This window comes from Marmota flaviventris, chromosome 19 (assembly GCF_047511675.1).
Source record: "Marmota flaviventris isolate mMarFla1 chromosome 19, mMarFla1.hap1, whole genome shotgun sequence".
In the NCBI taxonomy this organism is placed as follows: Eukaryota; Metazoa; Chordata; class Mammalia; order Rodentia; family Sciuridae; genus Marmota; species Marmota flaviventris.
Window position 1 is genome coordinate 33,381,460 of NC_092516.1, and position 22,920 is coordinate 33,404,379.

The 22,920-nt window shown below is 38.9% G+C and overlaps 2 protein-coding genes across 6 annotated transcripts in view; one reads left to right on the forward strand and one right to left on the reverse strand.

The window, feature by feature from the left end:
* Nucleotides 1-22,920, reverse strand: part of Cyth3 (cytohesin 3) — a 93,157-nt gene that overhangs the window by 50,666 nt on the left and 19,571 nt on the right. The window contains exon 1 of one of the 5 annotated variants that reach the window (XM_071605527.1): nucleotides 14,708-14,750. The exons of the other annotated variants lie outside the window; for them this stretch is intronic. Within the exon in view, the coding sequence (XP_071461628.1) occupies nucleotides 14,708-14,735 (28 nt within the window). The 5' untranslated portion in view covers nucleotides 14,736-14,750. Of the gene's footprint in view, nucleotides 1-14,707; nucleotides 14,751-22,920 lie in introns of those variants that run through there. 5 annotated transcript variants of the gene reach the window in all.
* On the forward strand, nucleotides 11,232-12,522 carry LOC114106336 (developmental pluripotency-associated protein 2-like). The gene is given in 2 exon segments (XM_027953220.3): nucleotides 11,232-11,544; nucleotides 11,583-12,522. Coding segments are annotated over 2 exon segments (957 nt in total). The 5' UTR covers nucleotides 11,232-11,335; the 3' UTR covers nucleotides 12,331-12,522.

The following is a 22,920-nucleotide window of genomic DNA, read 5'->3' on the forward strand; positions in this document are numbered from 1 at the left end:
ACTTCCTGAGTTCAAGACTGGTTATATAATCATATTATTCATGATGGGGGTACTGGCAGAAGGATAGAAACACAGATCAATGGAACAAAATAGAGAACCCAAAACACCCCACACTCAGAGTCAACTGATCCTTGACAAAGGTATAAAAGCAATTCAATGGAGGAAGGATACAGATAAAATAGTGGACCTTGGCCACTTTCACACAAAAATTAATTCAAAATTAATTTTTAAAAATTTTAAATGTAAAACTATAAAACTTCTACCAAAGAGAATCTTTGGGAGCTAGGGCTTAGTAAAGGCATCCGAAACATGACACAAACATGACTATGAATCCATAAAAACAAAAAAAACTGTAAGCTGGATCTCATAAAAATTTTGCTCTTCAAAGTATTATGAAGTGAAAAGATAAACTACAGAATAGAAGAACATATACGCAAGCCACATATCTTATAAAGAACTCATATCTAGAAATATTTCAAAAAAGATAAAAAGACAGTCAAGTCAATAGGCACATGAAAATATGTCCAATATCACTACTCATTAAAGAAATGCAAATTAAGACCATAATGATATATCATGACACATCTATTAAAATAGCTAAAATTAAAAGTAGCAACAATACCAAAGGTTGGAGAGGATGCAGAGCATCAGGATCTCTCACACATAGCTGATGGGAATGTAAAATGATACAGAACCCTAAAAATAGTTTGTCAGTTTCTCTCTAGTCAGAGTGATTAGACAGAAGAAAAAAATTAAAGGGAACAAATAGGAAAAGAAGAACTCAAACTATCACTATTTGCCAATAACATGATTTTTAAAATTTTTTAAAATTTATATATGACAGTGGAATGCTTTACAATTCTTTTTTTAAATATTTATTTTTTGGTTAGACACAATACCTTTATTTTGTTTATTTATTTTTATGTGGTGCTGAGGATTGAATCCAGGGCCTCGCACCCCAGCCCCTACAATTCCTTTTTTTTTTTTTAATATTTATTTTTTAGTTGTAGTTAGACACAATACCTTTATTTTTATTTATTTTTATGTGGTGCTGAGAAATCGAACCCAGGGCCTCGCATGTGCCAGGTGAGCACTCTACAGCTGAGCACAACCCCAGCCCTACAATTCTTATTACACAAATAGAGCACAAATTTTCAAATCTCTGGTTGTATACAAAGTATATTCACACCAATTTGTGTCTTCATACATGTACTTTGGACAATAATGTCCATCACATTCCACTATCATTTCTAACCCCATGCCCCCTCCCTTCCCCTCCAATAACATGATTCTATATGTAGAAGATCCAAAAAAATTCCAATAGAAACATTCTAGAACTAATAAATGAATTCAGCAAAGTAGCAAGAAATAAAATTAACACAGATAAATCAATCGCATTCCTATACATCAGTGATGAATCCACTGAAAGAGAAATTAGGAAAACTACCCCATTCACAATAGCCTCAAAAAAAAAATTAGGAATCAATCTAACAAAAGAAATGAAAGACTTCTACAATGAAAATTACAGAACACTAAAGAAAGAAATTAAAGAAGACCTTAGGAGATGGAACGATCTCCCATGCTCTTGGATAGGCAGAATTAACATTGTCAAAACGGCTATACTTCTAAAAGAATTATTCAGATTTAATGCAATTCCATTAAAATCCCAATGACAGCCGGGTATAGTGGCACACACCTGCAATCCCAGTGGCTCAGGAGGCTGAGACAGGAGGATCATGAGTTCAAAGCCAGCCTCAGCAATGGCAACTCAGTGAGACCCTGTCTCTAAATAAAATACAAAATAGGGTATTGAGTGCCCCTAAGTCCAATCCCCAGTACCAAAAAAAAAAAAAAAAAAAAACCACTATGTCAAATATCATCTTTATACCCTATTGTAATTAAATGATTTTTTAAAAATTCCAATGACATTCTTCATAGAAATACAAAAAAATACAAAAAGCAATCATGAAATTCATTTGGAAAATTAAGAGAGGCAGAATAGCCAAATCAATCCTTAGCAAGAAAAATGAAGCAGGAGGCATCACAATACCAGACCTTAAATTATACTACAGAGCCGTAATAACAAAAACAGTATGATACACAGACCAACGGTACAGAACAGAAGACACAGAGGCAAATCCACATAAATACAGTTATCTCATACTAGACAAAGGTGCCAGAAACATACATTAGAGAAAAGATAGCCTCTTCAACAAATGGTGCTGGGAAAGCTGAACATCCATATGTAGCAAAATGAAATTAAACCTCTATCTCTCACCTTGCACAAAAATCAACTCAAAGTGGATCAAAGACTTAGGTACTAGAATAGGGACCCTGCACCTAATAGAAGAAAAAGTAGGCCCAAATCTCTACCTTTGGACCTGACTTCCTTAACAAGACTCCTAAAGCTCAAGAAGTAAAATCAAGAATCAATAAATGGGATGGAATCAAACTAAAAAGCTTCTTCACAGCAAAGGAAACAATGAATAATGTAAAGAGAGAGCCTACAAAATGGGAAAAAAATATTTACCACACACACCTTAGATAGAGTATTAATTTCCAGGATATATAAAGAACTCAAAAAACAAACAAAAAAAAAAAAAACATATAACCCAATCAATAAATGGGCAAAGGAACTGAACAGACACTTCACTGAAGAAGAAATACAATTGACAAACAAATATATGAAAAGATGTTCAACATCTCTAGCAATTAGAGAAATGCAAATCAAAACTACATGACTGGGTAATGACTGCACAACTATAAATTTACTACAAGTCACTAAGTTTTACAAAGTGGGTAAATTTTATGGTATGTAAATTGTATCTCAATAAAGCTATTTTAAAAATAAGTTTTGGGCTGGGGATGTGGCTCAATAGGTAGCGCACTCGCCTGGCATATGCAGGGCGCTGGGTTCGATCCTCAGCACCACATAAAAATAAAGATGTTGTGTCCACTGAAAACTAAAAAAAAAATATTAAAAAATTCTCTCTCTCTCTCTAATAATAAGTTTGGCTGGGCATGAAGGTATAAGTTGATAATCCCAGTAACTTGGGAGGCTGAAGCAGGAGAATCACAAGTTCAAGGCCAGCCTCATCAACTTAGCAAGACCCTGCTTCAAAGTAAAAAAATAAAAAGAGCTATGGATGTAGTTCAATGGTTAAGCATCCCTGGGTTCAATCCCCAGGACCAAAAAAAGATAAGTTTTGGGTACTAGTCTTTTTTTTTTTTTTTTTTTTTTTTTTGGTACCAGGAATTGAACCCAGAAGCACTTAACCACTGAGCCATATCCCCATCCCATTTTTAAAATATTTTAATTAGAGACAGGGTCTCATTAAATTGTTTGGGGCCTTGCTAAATTGCTGAGGCTGGCTTTGAACTCGAAATCCTCCTGCTTCAGCCTCCAGAACTGCTGGGACTACAGGTATGTGCCATTGACTCCAGCTGGAGGCTTGTCTTTGTTTTGGAATCCTAGCATCCAGGATTCTTAGTTCTATATTCTGTCACCCTGTGCCTATTTTTCATTTTCACTTTCTGTGTATTCCAAGAGAGATAGTAAAACTAAAACATGCAGCATTTAATGGTGAGTCCCAAAACAAAGTCTAGTTATTAGCCTAGTTATTGAATAAAAAGTCTAATAATGAGGCTTAATTATAAATCAAGAAAATATTATTTGTCATATTGTCCAACAAGGTGTGTACTTATTCACTATTACATATCAAATGGATTATTTGAAGAAATTGTTCTGGATATGAAGATAAAGGTATGGGATAAAAATTGTCCAAATAGGACCCAGATTATGAAGCATTTAAAAAAATTTAAAATGGGGCTGGGGATGTGGCTCAGTGGTAGAATGCTCACCTAACGTGTGAGGCGCTGGATTCAATCCTCAGCACCAAATAAAAATAAATAAATAAAATAAAGGTATTGTGTCCAACTAAACTAAAAACATCTTAGAAAAAATTAAAAAGGGAGAAATCCACACTAAAAGTATTGTTTTATAAAAAAAGAAGAAAACTTTTTGTCTTTAAACAACAAACAAAAAAACAATCTGAAATGTTCATCATTAGGTGACCCATGACTTACACCTGAGTCACTAGTCTGACAAATCCTACCTCAGGTAAAGAGGGTGTTTAAAAAAATAAGACAGTGTGGTGGTGAAAAGCCTGTGATCTCAGCAACTTGAGAGGCTGAGGCAGGAGTACTGCAAGTTCAAGGCCAGCCACAGCAAGTAAGTAAGACGCTCAGCAACTTAGACCCTGTCTCAAAATTAAAAATTTAGTGGCAAAGCACCCTTGGGGTCAATCCCCAATAGAAGAAAAGAAAAACAAAGAAAAAGCAATACAACTATTATTGGCTCCCTTTTTAAACTGGAAGAATCTGAGAGGTCTCCATGTAAAGATTTGGAGGTCCTCCCACAGCTATTACACATCTGCACCCACCAACAATATTCCCCATGAAATTTAGCAGTGGAAGTGCTTCCTCATTCTTTGCCTGGAAGCCTGACCACACTCCCTCTTTAACAAATTGGATACAGCTGTAGGACATCTGTATTTGGTTTCCCACTCACAAACATCTAAAAGGTAAAACACTTGAGGAATTTAATGTTTAGATGGGGATGGGAGAGTGCTATTTTAGGACACAGCAGGCAAATCAGGGTGTAGTCCATCTGGTTTGTATCTCACAGTCCAAGGAAGAAAGATGAAGTTGGCAGTCTGGACTGAAAGCCACCACAGTGATTCCTCCAGCCACTCCACAGTACAGCCCTGATGAACCTTTCCATCATCTCCCAAAATTTCAGCCCTTGTCAGGTTTTGTAACACAATTCCAAACTGACTCTCCATCAGGATCTCAAATGATTTTTAAGAATTTGAAAGTTCTTTTGAAACAGAAATTGGACAAGAAAAATTGGTAGTTATAGTCCCCAGAGACCAGATCAAGATGGCAGGACTGGCACATGGGTGTGTGTTCGCTATCCTTTAAACTCAAAGAGTGACAGAAGAGACTTTTTAAAGAAAAAATCATTTTCATTCCAGGAATGCTAAAACTATACAAAAAAGAAGACAGGAACAGACTGAAGAAAAAAAAGCAAATTCACAATAAAACACATGCAGAAGACTGCTGTGAAGTCAGTGTTTAAGAGGAGTTCTAAGCCTTAAGTCAGTGGACATAATATGTACAAATGGGTTTTCTTAAAAATCAAACAGTATAGAAAACCTCATAATGAAAGACATATGATCATCGAACTACATGGGGGAAAAGCATTTGATAAAATTCAACAGCCTTTTTTGATTAAAAAAAAATTCTCAGGCTAAGGGTGTAGCTCAGAGGTAGAACTCTTACCAGCATGAATGAGGACCAGAATTCCATACCCAACATGACAAAGAAATTTTTTAAAAAAATGTAAACTAAGAATAGGAGATTTCTAAATGTAACTGAAGGACTTCCGGCAGAATCCTACAGCAAACATCAGACTTAACAACATTCCCATTCAAGATAGGACCAAAATGAGGGTGTTCTAACCCAGTTGCTCTTCAAGGCAAAAGACTTGAAGGCAGGTTTTCCAAGGCTAGAAAGAAAGCCTTTGGCTGGGGCTTGAGTTAGCAAACCAAAGGGAAAGAAGCATTCACATCAACTAAGATATAAATAATCAGCAAATCTATACTTGTCCACCCCAAAGAGCTGTCACATTCTTTGTGTATTTTCCAAGCCAACAATATCTCATCAACTTTACTGAAAATGTTCCTGAAAAAAATTTTATGGTTCCTGAAGCGAAGAATCCAACAGCAAACGAGAACAAGTAACTTAACCAGACCTCAGCTGAACCAGGATACACAGGTGGTAACTTTCTGGAAAATACTTTTAGATTCCCTGATCTTTGCAAGGGGCCTGCATTTCTTTAATTATAAAATGGTAGGTGGGTTAGAATTTCAGAAACAACCAGATAATGGTTCAGGTTCATTCTGACTCAGATTCTTATTTTAAAAAGTATTTGTTAATAATGAATGTGAAGGGGCTGGGGTTGTGGCTCAGCGGTAGAGCGCTCGCCTAGCATGTGCAAGGCGCTGGGTTCGATTCTCAGCACCACATAAAAAAATAAATAAAATAAAGGTATTGGGGCTAAGATTGTGGCTCAGCGGTAGAGCGCTCACCTAGCATGTGCGAGGCGCTGGGTTCGATTCTCAGCACCACATAAAAATAAATAAAGATATTGAGTCCAACTACAACTAAAAAATAAATATAAAATAAAAAATAAAGGTATTGTGTCCAACTACAGCTAAAAAAAATTTTAAAAAATAGTGAATGTGAAAATGTGAAGTTTATCCTCATTTTATATTCCTTAAGTATTAACTCTGCTAACCAAAAGATCACAGAAGAATGGTCTAAGAAATTATTTTCTTTTTTCTCTTATTTTTTTCCTCCAGTGCTGAGGATAAGACCCAGGGCATTGAACATGCTAAGCAAATGCTCTACCACTGAGTATACCCCCAGAAATTATTTTCTTGATTCTCTATTCCTTTTCATTATTTCAAACCACTGTGGATTACCTTTCCAGTTTCAAAGAGGAAGTAGAGAGAATAGATCACATAAGTACAAGCACATTCATGAAAGAACAGACTGTGGCCTGGATAAGGGGTATTTTCCATACATTTACTTTAAAGCTCATGTTTTTCCATGTACATTGGACAGAAGAACATACTTAACATGCCCTCTAGCCAGGACTCAGTTCAAAACACTTAGCCTCAAATGTGGAGTCTTTTGGGGGAGGAAGGAGTAGGAAAGAAGTCTTTTGTGAGAAAAGAATCAAGTTCTCAAGTTGTGTGGGAGTGTAAGATTCAGGGGTCAGGCCACACTGACAGAGTGAGGCTGGGAGCAAAGAAACTCCCCCCAAATGACCTTAAAAATAAAAAAAAGAAAAGTTTTACAGCAAGTAGTGGAGGTGAAAGAACTTCTTATTTGCATCCAAACCATGCTCAACTTTAACATTTAGCCTCTGGAAACGCGGCTGCCCTCCTCTGAGAAGTGTCCTCCCACACTTTCTATCAGCCCTCCCCACAATCCGGGTCCACAGAAGGATTCCCTCCCACTCAAGAACACTGCCCTACTTTTAAGAATGCAAAATCCGCCTTTTTTTTTTTATTATTTTTTTTATTGGAGACTTCCTCCTTCTAGTTGGCCATATCTTCTTTCCTTTATTCCTCTGATGGGAAAAAGTATCTAATCTTGTTAGACATTTTTATTGGTAACAGTGAGTTATTGAGGATGCAGTGACAAGTAAAACATAAAGCACTTTGAAATAGCTGTATAAGACCCTTCATTTGGAAAGCTCCTAGTGCACATACAAACAGGACACAGAAAGCATCTATAGAGACATACACAAACGGCCGCACATTCTCTGAGCACAGAGTAACAGACGTTTAACATCCGTCCAGTGACAGAATGAAAGAGTGGAACAGAAGGTAAAACCTGAATTAGCCAAATAAAGTGTAGAGGGAAATCCAAGGAGGAAACAGGTACTTACTGAAGTTGGCCACGGAACCATGATACCCTACTGACTTGCTGCTCCTGTCTGACGTAGCCAAAGAAAGAAAAGCAGTTACAACTTTAAGTATCTAAAAAAAGACAAAGTGTTTTTGCCTCTAGTTTAAAAACCATAGAGTGTCTTTAGCCTTATAAAGTATCACTACTATCAGGAGTGCTGGTTTGGCTAAGAAAGACATACAGAATGGAAAGAGACTACTTGCCCAGGAATGGGCCACCGAGGGTTTGCAGCTTAATGCCACCCTCATAAGCCTTATATAGGTCATTTAATCCATTAAACTCTCAGTTTTCTCATCTACTGAATGGGGTTTACAGTATCAATCTCAAGGACTGTGTTGATAACTACAAATGAACTCACAGTCCACAGGGAAAGCGACACATTTACCAATACCATTGTTGCTCTTACTGTTATGATTATATTAATTACTATCAACATCCTTCAGCTAGAAACTTATGGGGAGTTTCTCCTTATGACAGAGTCTCGGGAACCTAAAGATAAAATACCTATTCCAGTTCTAGGAGGGGAAGAGGAACTTGAAGTGAATAGGGAACATCAAATGACTAATACAAACCCCAAAGAGACAGAACAAGTTAAAAAGGGGGGGGGGGGGAAGGGGTGCTGGATGACTTGGGAGGCTGAAACAGAAGAATCCCAAGTTCAAAGCCAGCATAAGCAATTTAGGAAGGCCCTAAACAACTTAGCAAGACTCTGTCTCAAAATAAAAAATAAAAAGGGCTGGGGATGTTGCTCAGTGATTAAGGATTCAATCCCCAGTAACAAAATAAATATTTAGGATACCAATTACATTCTACTATATTAGTAACTAGACTTAAAGTTCTGTGTCTTAAGGTACTGAAATGACAATTTTAAGACTATTTATCACAGTGGAATTTACATGGTTTAAATATAAAGAAAGAAGGGATCTAAGTCCACAATAGGAAACACAGTATTCTTCATATCACAGAACATGAGGCCACTTAATAACAATGTAGACCTCTACTGACATAAAAGGAAGCCTATATCATAGTGTAAAATGAAAAGAACTGGATACAACACTATAAGTACATAAGATTCCATTAATGTTTTCAAAAACATATACTATATTCACTCAGAAAAGTAAAATTATACAAACAAAAGCATGATAATGGTGGAATTGCAGGTGATTTTTATTCATTGTAATTTTCTGAAATTTCTTAGGAATTTATATTTTTACATGCTACTTATATCTTGAAATAAGATTTTGTTGTTTGGCAGGTAACCTGGGTGTGCTGCAGTTCCACAAACAGAAGGTTTCATAGCCTGCCTCCAGTGGCCCCACTTTCCCTTTGGTGGCTCAGGCCTCAAGGCTCCCCCTGGAGGCCTCCAGGCCTCTTCCCCTCTCCCCTGCACTGAGCCCTACCTTGGAATTCTTCAGTTCAACACTGTTCTCTTCCTAGCAATGCTTCCTGCAGTAGGCACAATGCCCACAGACAAACAAGCCACAGGTCCTCTGCCCTCTTTACGCCTTTTAAAAGGGAAAGAGCATTTAACACTCAAGGTGGTTCAAAACATCAATAAATTCCAAGAGGGAAACAGAGAAAGGTCAGGAGAATGAGTAGGAAAAAGGCCTTCAGGTGGAGAATGGCCTGGGGTGGGGGAGAGTCTCCTTGACAAAAGGGAGAACAAGCACAATACCCCAGAGATCTCAGCAGGAGGGTAGGCCATTCCACAGTCACAAGACACCAAAGTGCTTCCACAGGGGTGAGATCAGCAGGCATCTCCCAAGACTCCTCACCCAGAAGGGTGCATGGGGATTGGTGCATATGCCAGGAGCACACCTGCCTCTCAGGCACTCATGTTCATCACACTGGACAAATCTACCTATCAAAATAGCATGCCCTGGGCTGGGGTTGTAGCTCAGTGGCAAAGTGCTTGCTCACACATGAGGCACTGGGTTCAATCCTCAGCACCACATAAAAATAAATAAACAAAATAAAGATATTGTGTCCATCTGTAACTAAACGGGAGGAAAAAAAAAAAAAAACCAGCATGCCCTGTGTCAACTAACAATGAGAAACAATAACTGCCTAACACTGAGTCCTTGGACATACAAGGCTGTTATATTCTCTCGATGCTAACTGATAAACTCATAGAGATAAATTTAAGTCTGTAACACATTAAGCGAATACTAGGAAATTAACATGATTGTGACATTTATCTTCCAAGAGGGGATGCCCCTTTACATGATGCCATCACCATGTAAAGTGAGGGGGGGAAAAAGCTCAAACAATGGTTTAAAGACATCAGGATATTGGTCTGATGCACCCATCTCACCATAAGGACCCTTCACAAACCCCAGAGTTCAGTGCTAATGCTGCCTGTACCTTCACATTGAGAAAGGGTTCTCTACCATCCCCCAATTCTGGATAGATTCAAACATTCTTAACAAACTAGAAGACAAATCTGTCCTCTGACCTTGGATACCATAGTAGACTCAGGGTGGCCCTAGGAGACATGGCTACAAGAAGAACCCAGTGACACACTTACAGATTAAACAAGCTCCACGCCTACTGCCAGTCTTAGGGACACTGAAGTTAGGCCTCCCAAAAAAGAGGGCACAAGGATATTTATCTAGCTTTCCCACTTTCCAAACATCTATTATTTTAGCTGCTATTCCCCTATACCTGCTAAGACCATGAAGAGCACATCAAGAGCACAGCCAGACTATATGACCTGTCATGATGGGCTACCTGACCACTAAAGGAAAAGACTTGTGTATGGCTCTCCCTGTGCCCTCCTGTTGTGAGCCTGCCTGATTGCCCAGGGTTTGGATCAAAAAGAATGTGACAAAGAAATGGGTGACTTGGAAATCATTTTTTCAGTGCCACAATCATCAGGACTCAGTGCTGATAGGTGGTTATATTTCTGTTGCTTCCTCACAAGATGAAAGGGGCAAGGCAACTTTCTGAGGTTTCTTTCATAAGGGCACTAATCACATTCACGATCTAATCACCTATCAAAGGTCCCAACCTTTGGCTTAATACCATTGTCTTAGGGGCTAGGATTTCAGCATCAGGATTCATGGATTCAGCATCAGCCATGGGGCAACCTAAGCCAGACTGTTCACGTGGCCTGGCTGCGGCTATGTCTCTCACTACTGCTTTCCTCATCTATGGTCAGTTTTCTGGGTGTGGCTCTCTAGACTTCCTGTAGGTTCTGTAACTTCCCTTGCACCTTTCCAATGACTTCCTTATATACAAGACAGAGTCATTGGTAATTTGCAACCAAGAACCATGACAGGTACATACGTCCATTTTCATGTGCCAACCTCATAGCAATAGTACTTGGCACTCTCAACACCCCCTCTTCTACCTCCTTGCAGCCCTCTGCTGCTGCTACTCTGGTCAGTGGAAAAGACTCTCCCACCACTTTGAGTCTTACTTCTGGAATTCATTCTAGCTCAGGTATTCCAGGATTCCTCTTTCTTTCTTAAATATTATTCCTGCCTAAACTCCATTCCTCAGTCATTGGCTCTCCTTACTCTAAACTCTCCTGGTTATCTCAATTTTCACAACTTGACCTATCACCTAAGTATTGATCACTCCAGTATATCCATCTAATTGCCTGCTAAACACCTTCACTAGTACCTCTTATAGATAAAACAATGTGTTGATAAAGTCATTTGTTCTCTCATCCATTACATATTCTGTTTCTCCTAGTCCATGCTTTGATTCAAGACTTTACTGTCGAAGGAGCACACAGCATAGCTGTCCTGAGCCCTGCTTCCTTTGCCGTCTCCCGGTGTTCCTGGAAATGTCAGGCGCAAATGACAGGGTCACTGAGAAGAACTTCCTTGAGGAGCAATTCGATGAGGAAAATGTGATTTTAACACTGGTCCCAGTTACAGAGGAACAAGAATATCCAATAGAAACAAGTGTTTCTTCAACTGCAGAAATCAAACAGGAAGGTATCAAACCTTAAAATCCCAGGAAAAACAATAAGAGTATGAGAACAGAGACTGCTCGGTTAGCAGCACTGGGAAGCCCAAGAAAATCTGCTTTCCTGAAACAAAACCTAATTGTAAAATACAACCCCTTCCCTTGCCGACCATTTTGCCTCCAATTAATAAGGTTTCTCGGGATACTTTGCGAAACTGGTGCCAACAATTTAATTTGAGTACTGATGGCCAGAAAATAGAGGTTTATTTGAGGCTACAGAAGCATGCATATCCCGGACAAATATATGATATTCCTGAAACATCTCGGGAGGCCAGATTGAAGCCAGTTTCCAGGAAATGGAAGGCAGTGGCCAATGCAGCAGGGCTTCAGGAAAGTCATAATAAGGTTAAAAGAGAGGAAGAGACTAACATGATTGAAGTGGTAAATTCAGCTCAGGAGTCCATATTGGCATCTTGGGCAAGGATCGCTGCCAGAGCCAATCAGCGCAAGGCTGTGAATTCGTGTCCCATCCCTACTTCTGTGGAGGCCTTTTTGCTGCAAACCTCTGGTGTCAGGTGGTGTGTGGTCCATGACCAGTTTCTTTCTGCAGAAACAGCAGGCTGGGTTCGACTGCAGTTCCATGCAGGTCAGACTTGGGTCCCTGACACTCCCAAGAGGATGATTTCCCTTTTCCTGTTACCTGCCTGTATGTTTCCACCCTCGGGACTAGAAGATAATATGTTATGCCCTGAATGTGTAAAAAGGAATAAGAAGATGATGAAAGGATTAATTATAACAAGAGAGAAAAAGCAATGCACTGTAGGGAGACCAAAAGGTGCCACCTTAAGCAATGTTGAAATACTATTTTGATCTGAAGGCAATTGAGAAGAAACAGACAAAAAGTTTTCTGCTTTCCAACTATTGGCCCCAAAACAGGACATAAATTTGCAAATATTCCTCTTCCCTCCCAGGACAAGTGGTGGAGAGCCCATAGGTAAATCATCACACAGCCTGATGAATGCTGGGCTGGTTTCTGACCATCTTTTCATTTTCAGTGTCTCCTGATCATTTGTGTCAGACTCAAGTATTAAATATATATATATATATATATATATATATATATATATATATATTTTTTTTTTTTTTTTTTAAGTAGAGCTGCTAGGTTTATGGGGAAACTGAGCAAAAGAGTTCTTTTATGCTTCTCTTTAATATTAATTTTTTTGTGTGTGTACTAAGATTGAACCCAGGGACACTCTACCACTGGGCTATAACCCTAACTCCCTGCCTCTTTTTTTTGTTTATTTTTTGGTGCTGGGAATTTAACCACTGAATCATATCCCCAGCCCTTTTAATTTGAGACAAGTTCTTCCAAGGTTGCTTAGGGTCTCACTAAATTGCTGAGACTGCCCTTGATCTTGCAATCCTGTCTCAGCCTCCTCTAAGTAGCTGAGATATAGGTGTGCATTATCTCACCTGGCTTTAATATTAACATGTCCTATTAGTGTTGTACATTCCTTAATTGATGAGTCAATATTGGTATATTATTAATTTTGGTGGTGGGTGGGGTACCAGGGATTGAACTCAGGAGCACTCAACCACAAAGCCACATCCCCAGCCCTATTTTTGTATTTTACTTAGAGACATGGTCTCATGAGTTGCTTAGCACCTTGTTAAATTGCTGAGGCTGAGTTTGAACTTGAGATCCTCCTGCCTCTATCTCCAGAGCCACTGTGATTACAGGCATGTGCCACCAAGCCCAGCCTATTATTAATTATTAACTACCTATTATTACTAGTTATAATGAATTATTATCTTTATGTGACACTGAGGATCCAATCCAGAGTATACAAAGAACTCAAAAAATTAGACAATAAGAGAACAAACAAACCAATCAACAAATGGGCCAAGGACCTGAACAGACACTTCTCAGAGGAGGACATACAATCAATCAACAAGTACATGAAAAAATGCTCACCATCTCTAGCAGTCAGAGAAATGCAAATCAAAACCACCCTAAGATACCATCTCACTCCAGTTAGATTGGCAGCCATTATGAAGTCAAACAACAACAAGTGCTGGCGAGGATGTGGGGAAAAGGGTACACTTGTACATTGCTGGTGGGACTGCAAATTGGTGCAGCCAATTTGGAAAGCAGTATGGAGATTTCTTGGAAAGCTGGGAATGGAGCCACCATTTGACCCAGCTATTCCCCTTCTCGGTCTATTCCCTAAAGACCTAAAAAGAGCATGCTACAGGGACACTGCTACATCGATGTTCATAGCAGCACAATTCACAATAGCAAGACTGTGGAACCAACCTAGATGCCCTTCAATAGATGAATGGATAAAAAAAATGTGGCATTTATACACAATGGAGTATTACTCTGCATTAAAAAATGACAAAATCATAGAATTTACAGGGAAATGGATGGCATTAGAGCAGATTATGCTAAGTGAAGCTAGCCAATCCCTAAAAAACAAATGCCAAATGTCTTCTTTGATATAAGGAGAGTAACTAAGAACAGAGTAGGGTCGAAGAGCATGAGAAGAATTTTAATATTAAACAGGGATGAGAGGTGGGAGGGAAAGGGAGAGAGAAGGGAAATTGCATGGAAATGGAAGGAGACCCTCAGAGTTATACAAAAGTACATACAAGAGGAAGTGAGGGGAAAGGGAAAAATAATACAAGGGGGACAAATGAATGTCAGTAGAGGGGGCAGAGAGAGAAGAGGGGAGGGGAGGGGAGGGGAGGGGGGGTAGTAGAGGATAGGAAAGGCAGCAGAACACAACAGACACTAGTATGGCAATATGTAAATCAATGGATGTGTAACTGATGTAATTCTGCAATCTGTATATGGGGTAAAAATGGGAGCTCATAACCCACTTGAATCAAAGTGTGAAATATGATATATCAAGAACTATGTAATGTTTTGAACAGCCAACAATAAAAAATTAAAAAAAATAAATAAAAATAAATAAATAAATAAAAAGACTTTACTGTCTACCAAGTTAGACAAGCTTTAGCTTTGACCCATGGCTATGATATCACTAAATCCTGTCAATTCTACTTTACTTTCATAACAAGTTTTTGTTTTAAAATAGTAAATCTCTCTCACCTACAGTCCCAGCTTCTACCCTATATCAAGATCTTATCACTACTCCAACCTTCATACATTTATCTGTCTGGAATACTCCAGCAAAGTATCATAGACTAAGTGGCTTATAAACAGAAAGTTATTTCTCACAGTTCTTGGAAGTCCAAGATAAAGGCATGGGCAGATTCAGGGTCTGGTGAGGGCTCTTCTCTTATTTCATAGGTGGTTATATTTCTGTTGCTTCCTCACAAGATGAAAGGGGCAAGGCAACTTTCTGAGGTTTCTTTTATAAGGGCACTAATCACATTCACGATCTAATCACCTATCAAAGGTCCCAACCTTTGGCTTAATACTATTGCCTTAGGGGCTAGGATTTCAACATGTGGATTTTGGAGAGGCATAAACATTCAGTCCATTGTAACATCATGTCTAAATCACAGAGCCAATCAAGCCATGTCCCTACTCAGTAGCCTTCATTATGTGTAGCAGGAATCTTGTGAGTCTTCACAAGTGTTGTTATGCCACTGAGATCTTCTCTAACAAGAGTTGTCCCTTTCCTACTTACGCAAGTACCAGGCACGGAGGCACCCCTGGAGAAAGAATAAAAGTATTTCCTGTCTTCTGACCAAGGTTGCCTTCCCAAGAATTCAAAACTTACTGGTCAATTCTGCATCTTGGGCCAAGGAACCTCCTAGATGACAAGCAGAGAGACTCTCATTCCTTCCCACTGGAAGTCCAAAGGGACTGTGATATACTGACACCCTCAGCTGAGATCTGCATCAGGCAAGGACATCAAAAACCCCACAGAGAAAGTCACCATGAGAAGGTGACTAATACTCAAGGTCAAGGTCTGGATGCTTATGGAGAGGATTGTCTCAGTACAACTTATATCTATGACTGGAAGGCCCTGAGTACCCAGACTGTGTTTAAGAAAGTAGCTGTGCTTAAGAGCTGAATATTCGAATGTAACCCAAAGAGTTGCAGTTCCCAGCACCCCTTTAGATGTAATGAATCTCTGGAGTTCTGCAGAATGATTCCTGGGCCCAGAAAAGTCATCCTGAAGGAGATACTAGACTTCCTGCTCATCAGTAATGAGACAGCTTGAGAGATTTGTTGAAAAAAAATATGAAAGGTGGCCCATTACAAGCTGTCAGTGATTCTTAGCTACTCAACAAGAGAAAGACAGTCTCAGACCCCTGACTTAGGTATCTCATACCTGGTCATAAATGATGTTTCCAATTCATCTCCCACCAAACCCTTAATTACTCTGAATGCTCATTCCCTCAGTAATCATGGATGGTATAACTATTCATGTAAAAGACAACTTAATTAATGAATAAACAATTGTCTTGAGGTCAATAATCAATAGATGTGAAGCGGCTTCTGATTTGTGTATGTGCATACATGAAAGAGAAAGATGTTTCTTCACGCAACAACTCATAAAAGCTCATGTCAACGCAGAGGAATCTTTGCTGGAGAAGCAACCTCCTGATCAAAGGAGCCATAAGGTACTATAGGAGCAGCTCCCAACATCCCACCTCAGAGGCAGGGCTTCAGTCCTCTCAGAATGTGACTACACCAAAGGCCTTCACAGTCCATGTGAGTGTAGGTGAGAACTGTGTGGGGTTAGGCACTGTAACAAGTGCAACAAAACTGCCACAGGGCACAGTTTCCTCAGGGACAGTCTGAGCTTCACTAGTTTTTAGAGGATGGCTCATGTCCCTGCTAATAAAGGGCTCAGAAAACAAATCTCCTAAATTAATGACCTTACTGAGACAAAAGCACTCTCCTTCATCCATCCTGTTCTGTGATTTCTACTTAAAAGCACACAAGAGTGTTTATTCCCATAAGAACTGCCAATTAAAAGGTTTGATTCATATGTCCAAGCGATACACAGGAATTTGACTACTTACAAATGTAGCTTTATACACTTCCAATAAGTTTTCAAAAGTCATCCCATTTCCAGGATGACAAGAAGGGCAAGACCCAAGGTGGAAAGAAGTTTCTGGGTTTTTTTGTTTGTTTTTCTGTGTTTTGTGGGTATTCCCCCTTCCCCTAGTGCTGGGATTGAACACAGGGGCCCTCTGCCTCTGAACTACAACTCCAATTCTTTTTATTCTTTAGTTGAAACTGGGTCTTGCTAAATGTAAATTGCTCAGATGGACCTTGAAATTACTTGTGATCTTGCTGCTTTGGCCTGAGTAGTTGGAATTATAGATGTGTGCCATCACACCCAACAGAACAGAAGATTTAATGAAACTCATGGAAGTATTTTCCCTCTGTTGCTAGAATGTTCCCTCTGTTGCGATGTTTCAATTTTGCTGAGCTGTTAAGCAATGAGTATACAGTCATTCTAACATTCTAATTTATAGAAGAAAATACATTTTAAATATCTTAGATAACTGTTTTAGTTATATATAGAGAGAGATGTATTATATTACATTACATTACATTATATTAGGGATCAAATCCAGAGGTGCTTTGCTAATAAACTACATCCCTAGTCCTTTTTATTATTTATTTTGAGACAGCATCACTAAGATGCTAAAGCTGGTCTACAAATTAAGATCTTCCTGTCTCCACCTCCAGAGCAGCTGGGATTACAGGTGTATACCACTGTACCCCCTGATAACTGTTATAATTTATCAAGCCTCCTTAGAGGTTGGTTATCATTCAAATCCAGGATAATGACTACAGCTTGTTGCAACCAAGATAAGAATGGATTATTTAAGAGTTATGTTTGGGGCTGGGGTTGTAGCTCAGTGGTAGAGTGCTCACCTCGCTCTGGGTTCGATCCTCAGCACCACATAAAAATAAATAAATAAAGATATTGTGTCCAACTACAACTAAAAAAATATTAAAAAAAAAAAAAAGTTACGTTCTTTGGTCTGGGGATGTAGCTTAGAGGTAGAATGCTTCCCTAGCATGCACAGGACCTTGGACTAATCTCCAGCATGGCAAAAAAGAAACAACAACAACAAAAAAAAAACTTTTTAAGTTTGCCTTCACAAAAACTAAAAAACCAAAGAAAAACAATTGTGAAATTTAATAGTTATTTAATTGCTTCGTTTGTAACCAAAAAAAAAAAAAAAAAAAAAAAAAAATTACCTCAGGCTCTTATTCATGTAAAATTCCTTCCTATAGGTAACTGTTTAAATAATTTCTACTAAAGAAAATTCTTTACTTTTCTTTTTATTTATTTTTATTACAGTGCTGGGAATTGAGCCCAGGGCTAATTTATCACTGAGCTACATCCCTAGTCTTTTTTAAAAAAAAATTTTATAAAATATTGTTTAGTTGTCAATGGATCTTTATTTTATTTACTTATATGTGGTGCTCAGAATCGAACCCAGTGCCTTACACATGTTAGGCAAGCGCTCTTCCACTGAGCCACAAACCCAGCCCCTCCCTAGTCTTTTTTGTTCTTTGTTTTTTAGACAGGGTCTAAGTTGCTAAGGCTGGCCTCAAACTTGCAATCCTCCTGCCTCAACCTCCCAAGTTGCTGGGATTACAGGCATGCTCCACCATGCCCAGCTACTTCTCTTTTTAAGAAGAACAAAAGGGGCCTTCAGCTGGCATATATCTGTAATTCCAGCTACTCAGGAGGCTGAGGCAGAAGGATCACAAATTCAGTCTGGGAAAATTAGTGAGATCCTAACCTCAAAAAAATAAGTGGTAGAGTGCCAATTAACATTATTTCTAAGAAGGAGGACAGGGGATAAAATAGGCTGGTTCTATGGCAGGTTCAGCAGTTTTCCATGGCTGCCCCCTGGAGTGTGCCCCACCCATTTTCTGAGAGGTAAAAACCTGCTTCCCAAGGTAGTTGTAGTGAACACATGCAAACCTAATCTCCTCCCTAATTTCAGGTGTTCAAATAATGCTATTCCTAGCTATCAGTGTAACCTAGAGGGAGAGTGTTTGCCTAGCACACAGGAGGCCCTGGTTCAATCCTCAGCATCACAAACAAACAAAAAACTGCTATTTTCCCCCCAAAATTGCCAAACCAGCAAATCTCTGCTAAACATCTGTCCTGAAGTTAATAGAGCAGATTAGGATTTTCTGTCCTACATGTGAGAAAGCAAACTGCCTTTGGGCCTGCACCTCTGTGCTGCAGGAGTTGGCATTTTAAAAAGCAGCAATATATGAATATGCCTCTAAAAGACTGGGGGAGGGGTGTCCTAGCACACTTCTCCTGGGGTGAGTATGTGGGGGACTCATAAGGAGGGGTTTAGTGGGATACATTTAGGTAGCTTTCAGCTACTTCTGTGTACATTTTGTTTATAGTCAGCCATCTCAAATGGAAAAATGATTTCTAGGAATATTACTTCCTTCTGCCCTTTATGCCTACTTACCTGATGAAATGATGCTTAAGTGTACAGTCAGAAAAGATGTTTTAAATTTTATTTATTTATTTATTTTTGCAGTGCTAGGGATCAAACTCAGATTGAGTTTGATCAAATGCTCTACCTGTGACAACCCCCAGCCCCATAATTGGTATTTTAATATGAACAGGTCTTACACATTGCCCAACACCCAAAGTATGAGGATAATGCAGAAGAAATGAAGCTTGAATTGTATGGAGTCAGAAGGTAATCTATGAAAATTTTACTGATCGTCAATAAGTAAGTTTTTTTTTTAAATTTGATTCTCAATGATGTCTAACCAAAATGAAAAATATTGCAGGGTGCAGTGGCACATGTCTGTAATCCCAGCAGCTTGGGAGGCTGGGACAGGAGGATCGTGAGTTCAAAGCCAGCCTCAGCAAAAGCAAGGCACTAAGCAACTGTGAGACCCTGTCTCTAAGTAAAATACAAAATAGGTCAGGAGATATGGCTCAGTGGTTGAGTGCCCTCAGTTCAATCCCCAATACACGCCTCCACCAAAAAAAAATGAAAAAAAAGTCTCCTGTTGGGAATAATAATTGATTATGCAACCGTATTATAAATATACTATTTAAAAAATTTTTTGAGATTGTGAAATAGAGAATTTAGGAGAATCCTCTATTTTTAGGGTTTACGACTGCACTACTAGTTCTAAAACAGCAAGTAGATCTGGGTTGAAGTTGTGCAGCCCGAAGTATCAGATTGCATCTCATGTCTCTGATGCATCTTATACTGATGAAGTTTGGCAGTTCCAGACTTCACAGACGAAATGGAACAAAAGATTATCACTAAAATGACCAGTCTGAAAGAAAAAAAGTTTTCAGGTGACAAAATTCCTAATCTAATTAACAAGTCCCAATTAAATGATTTAATTCAAAACAACTTAGTAGCAATTTTAAAATTCATTTAAATTGCTCTTATATATACATTAATTTTAGAACAAATTCATGTATTTTTTCATGTCTGAGCATGCGAAAGCCACATATGTCCTCTGCCCCCACCCCACTTCAGTGGCTCCTAAATCTTTTACTGCACTGAAACAAATCTGACCTTCAATTCTGTGGTCACTTGAAATCATTCATTCTTATTCTCCTCTCTCCCAAATTAGCAGAGCCAGTATCACACATCTTCTTAACCTCCCTCACAACCCTGCAATGAATTCTCAGGAAATAGTGATGAGTCAGACCCTGGTATTTCTGGGGGACTGAAACCAGGGGCATTTTACCAACGAGCTGTATCCCTAGTCTTTTTATTTTTATTTTGAGACAGGGTCTAAGTTGCTCAGTCTTGCCTTGAACATGTGATCCTTCCTGCCTTAGTCTCCCGAATGGCTGAAGTTAGTCATGTGGCACTGTGCCTGGCAGGCCTGATATTTCTTCACCCTGATGCCCTTATTTTTTTTTAATTTTCTATATTTTTTTATTGGTTGTTCAAAACATTACAAAGCTCTTGACATATCATATTTCATACATTAGATTCAAGTGGGTTATGAACTCCCATTTTTACCCTGATGCCCTTATGAGTCAGCTTTTCACTTTACTTTTCTGCTTCACTCATGTCCATCAAGAGCTGGTAACCCAAGTGAAGGGGAAGTAGAAAGACAAATTCTAGCACCCAGGTCACAGCTTCCCTGGAAGTCACTGATGATCTTTTTTTAAATTGTTCTTCTATCTTCTGAGTTCTCTTTCTTTTGAAGTCAGTCAGTCTGTCTTCCCATAGATAAATTTCTCTTTCATGATGTTTGGCTCTTCTCATCTATCCAGAGATTCTTGCTATCTAGGGACATTTCTAAGGAAGACGTAGCAAGATGTGTGGTTTCCTTCAGTATGCAAGCATCTTCTCATTGGATTTCGCTCTTGAACAGGAAGGTGTCTCATGTTCTCGGTTTGTGAGCAAAGCCTGTCCAGTGAGGGAGAGGGCCTATAGGCCAAGAAGCCCTCAGAAGACCAATTTTTAAAAAAAGTAAAGAAGCTTGACTTGGGGTGCTGTATTTGCCCATAGAACCCCAATTTCCTCCAAGCTAGAATTCAATCCATGCAAGTAAATATTTGCTTGAGATTGAAAAACAATGAACTGCTGCCTTCAAATAAGAAGGAGAAAACAGAGAAAAGGTTGTAGAGAATATTCTAGCACAATGGCTTCCAGATTGTCTTTGAATTTATCTTGTGTGGGGCACTGTTTCTACACTTACCACCACAATACTAACCTAAGGAAAGTCTTTCAAGGGGCCAACGAAGAGTCCTTCCTGCTTTTAAATTCTCTGTAGGTTTCAAAAAGTTTGTTAAATTCTCTTCTCTGCCAAAGGTCCCTTCCCAGTCTCTTTTTTCCCACCTGTATTAAGGTACATTGACACATTAAAATTGTATGTTCAAGGCATACAAAATAATGTTTTGATATATATAGATGTTGCAAAATGATTACCACAGCCAAGCTGATTGACATAGCTATCCCCTCACACAGTTATCATGTGGTGAGAACACTTAAAATTAGCAAATTTCTCAGAGGGCTAAGGCAGAAGAATCATAAGTTCAAGGCCAGCCTGAGCAACTCAGTGAAACCCTGTCTCAAAATAAAAAGGGCTGGAGCTGGGGATGTAGCTCAGTTGTAAAGCAGCTCTGGGTTCAATCTGAAGTACAAAAAAAGAAAGCAAATTTCAAGTATACGTTATATTGACTGAAGTCATTATGCTGTACATTAAGTATCTAGAACTTCATCTTAAAACTACAATGTCTTCCCAATTCCCTTACCCCCTCTTCCTAGTCTCTCTGCTGCAAGTTACTTTCTTTTCATTTCTTTGGCTTTCAGGATAAACGGCATGAAAATTTGGTGTATCCTATCTACTACTGGGATCACATTGGACTCCTGAGCAGCCCACCCTTCTCAGGAGATCAAGAGATCTCAGCACTAAGGAATTCAGTTTCTTGAACCCATATATTGATCTTCAGAGAATAAAAGTTTTCTACCGACAACATGGTTCTGCTCCAGAGGCAACTGTTCATATAAACTAAGAGAACACAACAGCAAGGATTCAAGCTAGTCCTTACTCAAATAAAAGGCTTAAAATAAATTTCAACCTTTCTCAACTAAAGGAAACACGCAAACCTACAACCTTTCAGGATAGCATACCAGCCGCAGATTCGACCATGTGACAGTTAAGCAAAACCTCCAACCACTCCGAACACTAAAACCAATCTGAGTTTTAGTACCACTCATAAGAAAAGTATAGGTACTTGATATTGAATCAAGCTACATAGTACAGAACAGAACATGGAAAACTGACTCAGTGTCACAGCGTGGATGGACCTGCTGGGTAAAAGAAACCAAACACAAAAGATCACATAGTATATGATTCATTTATAAGAAATGTCCACAACAGGCAAGCACATAAGGACAGAAAGTAAATGAGCTGCTGCCAGGGGTAGGGAAAGGAGAAAAAATGAGGGCTAATGAAAATGAGGTTTCTTTTGAAGTGATAAAAATGTTCTAAAATTAGACAGTGGTGATGGTTGCACAACTTTGTGATTCTACTACAAACCAGTCAATTGAGGGCTGGACATGTAGCTCAGTGGTAGAGCACTTATCTGGCACTGGAAAAAGAAATCACTCAATTGTGTACTATAAAAAAGTTACTGTTAAGATGTGTGAATTATAGGATTTTTTCCCCTAGAAATAAATAGGTACTTTATTACCAAAAAGTCTGAAGGATCATGGTCCCTCACTCCCTCCTGTAAAATTTTATAAGAGCCAAAACTACTTCAAGAATATGAGGGTCTCAGGTACTATGCAGTGCAGCAAACTAATCATTGATAAATCTGAAAAGAAAGCTAGTTTTTAAGAGTGTTTTTTTTTTTTTTTAATGGAGTAAGAGAGAGGCAGGGAAGACATGCAAGAAATGACTGAGAGGGTTATGAAAACGTATTTTTCCCTGGGAGGAAGAAAACAGAAACTTATGAGAACCAAGGAGACAGACAGATCCCTCTT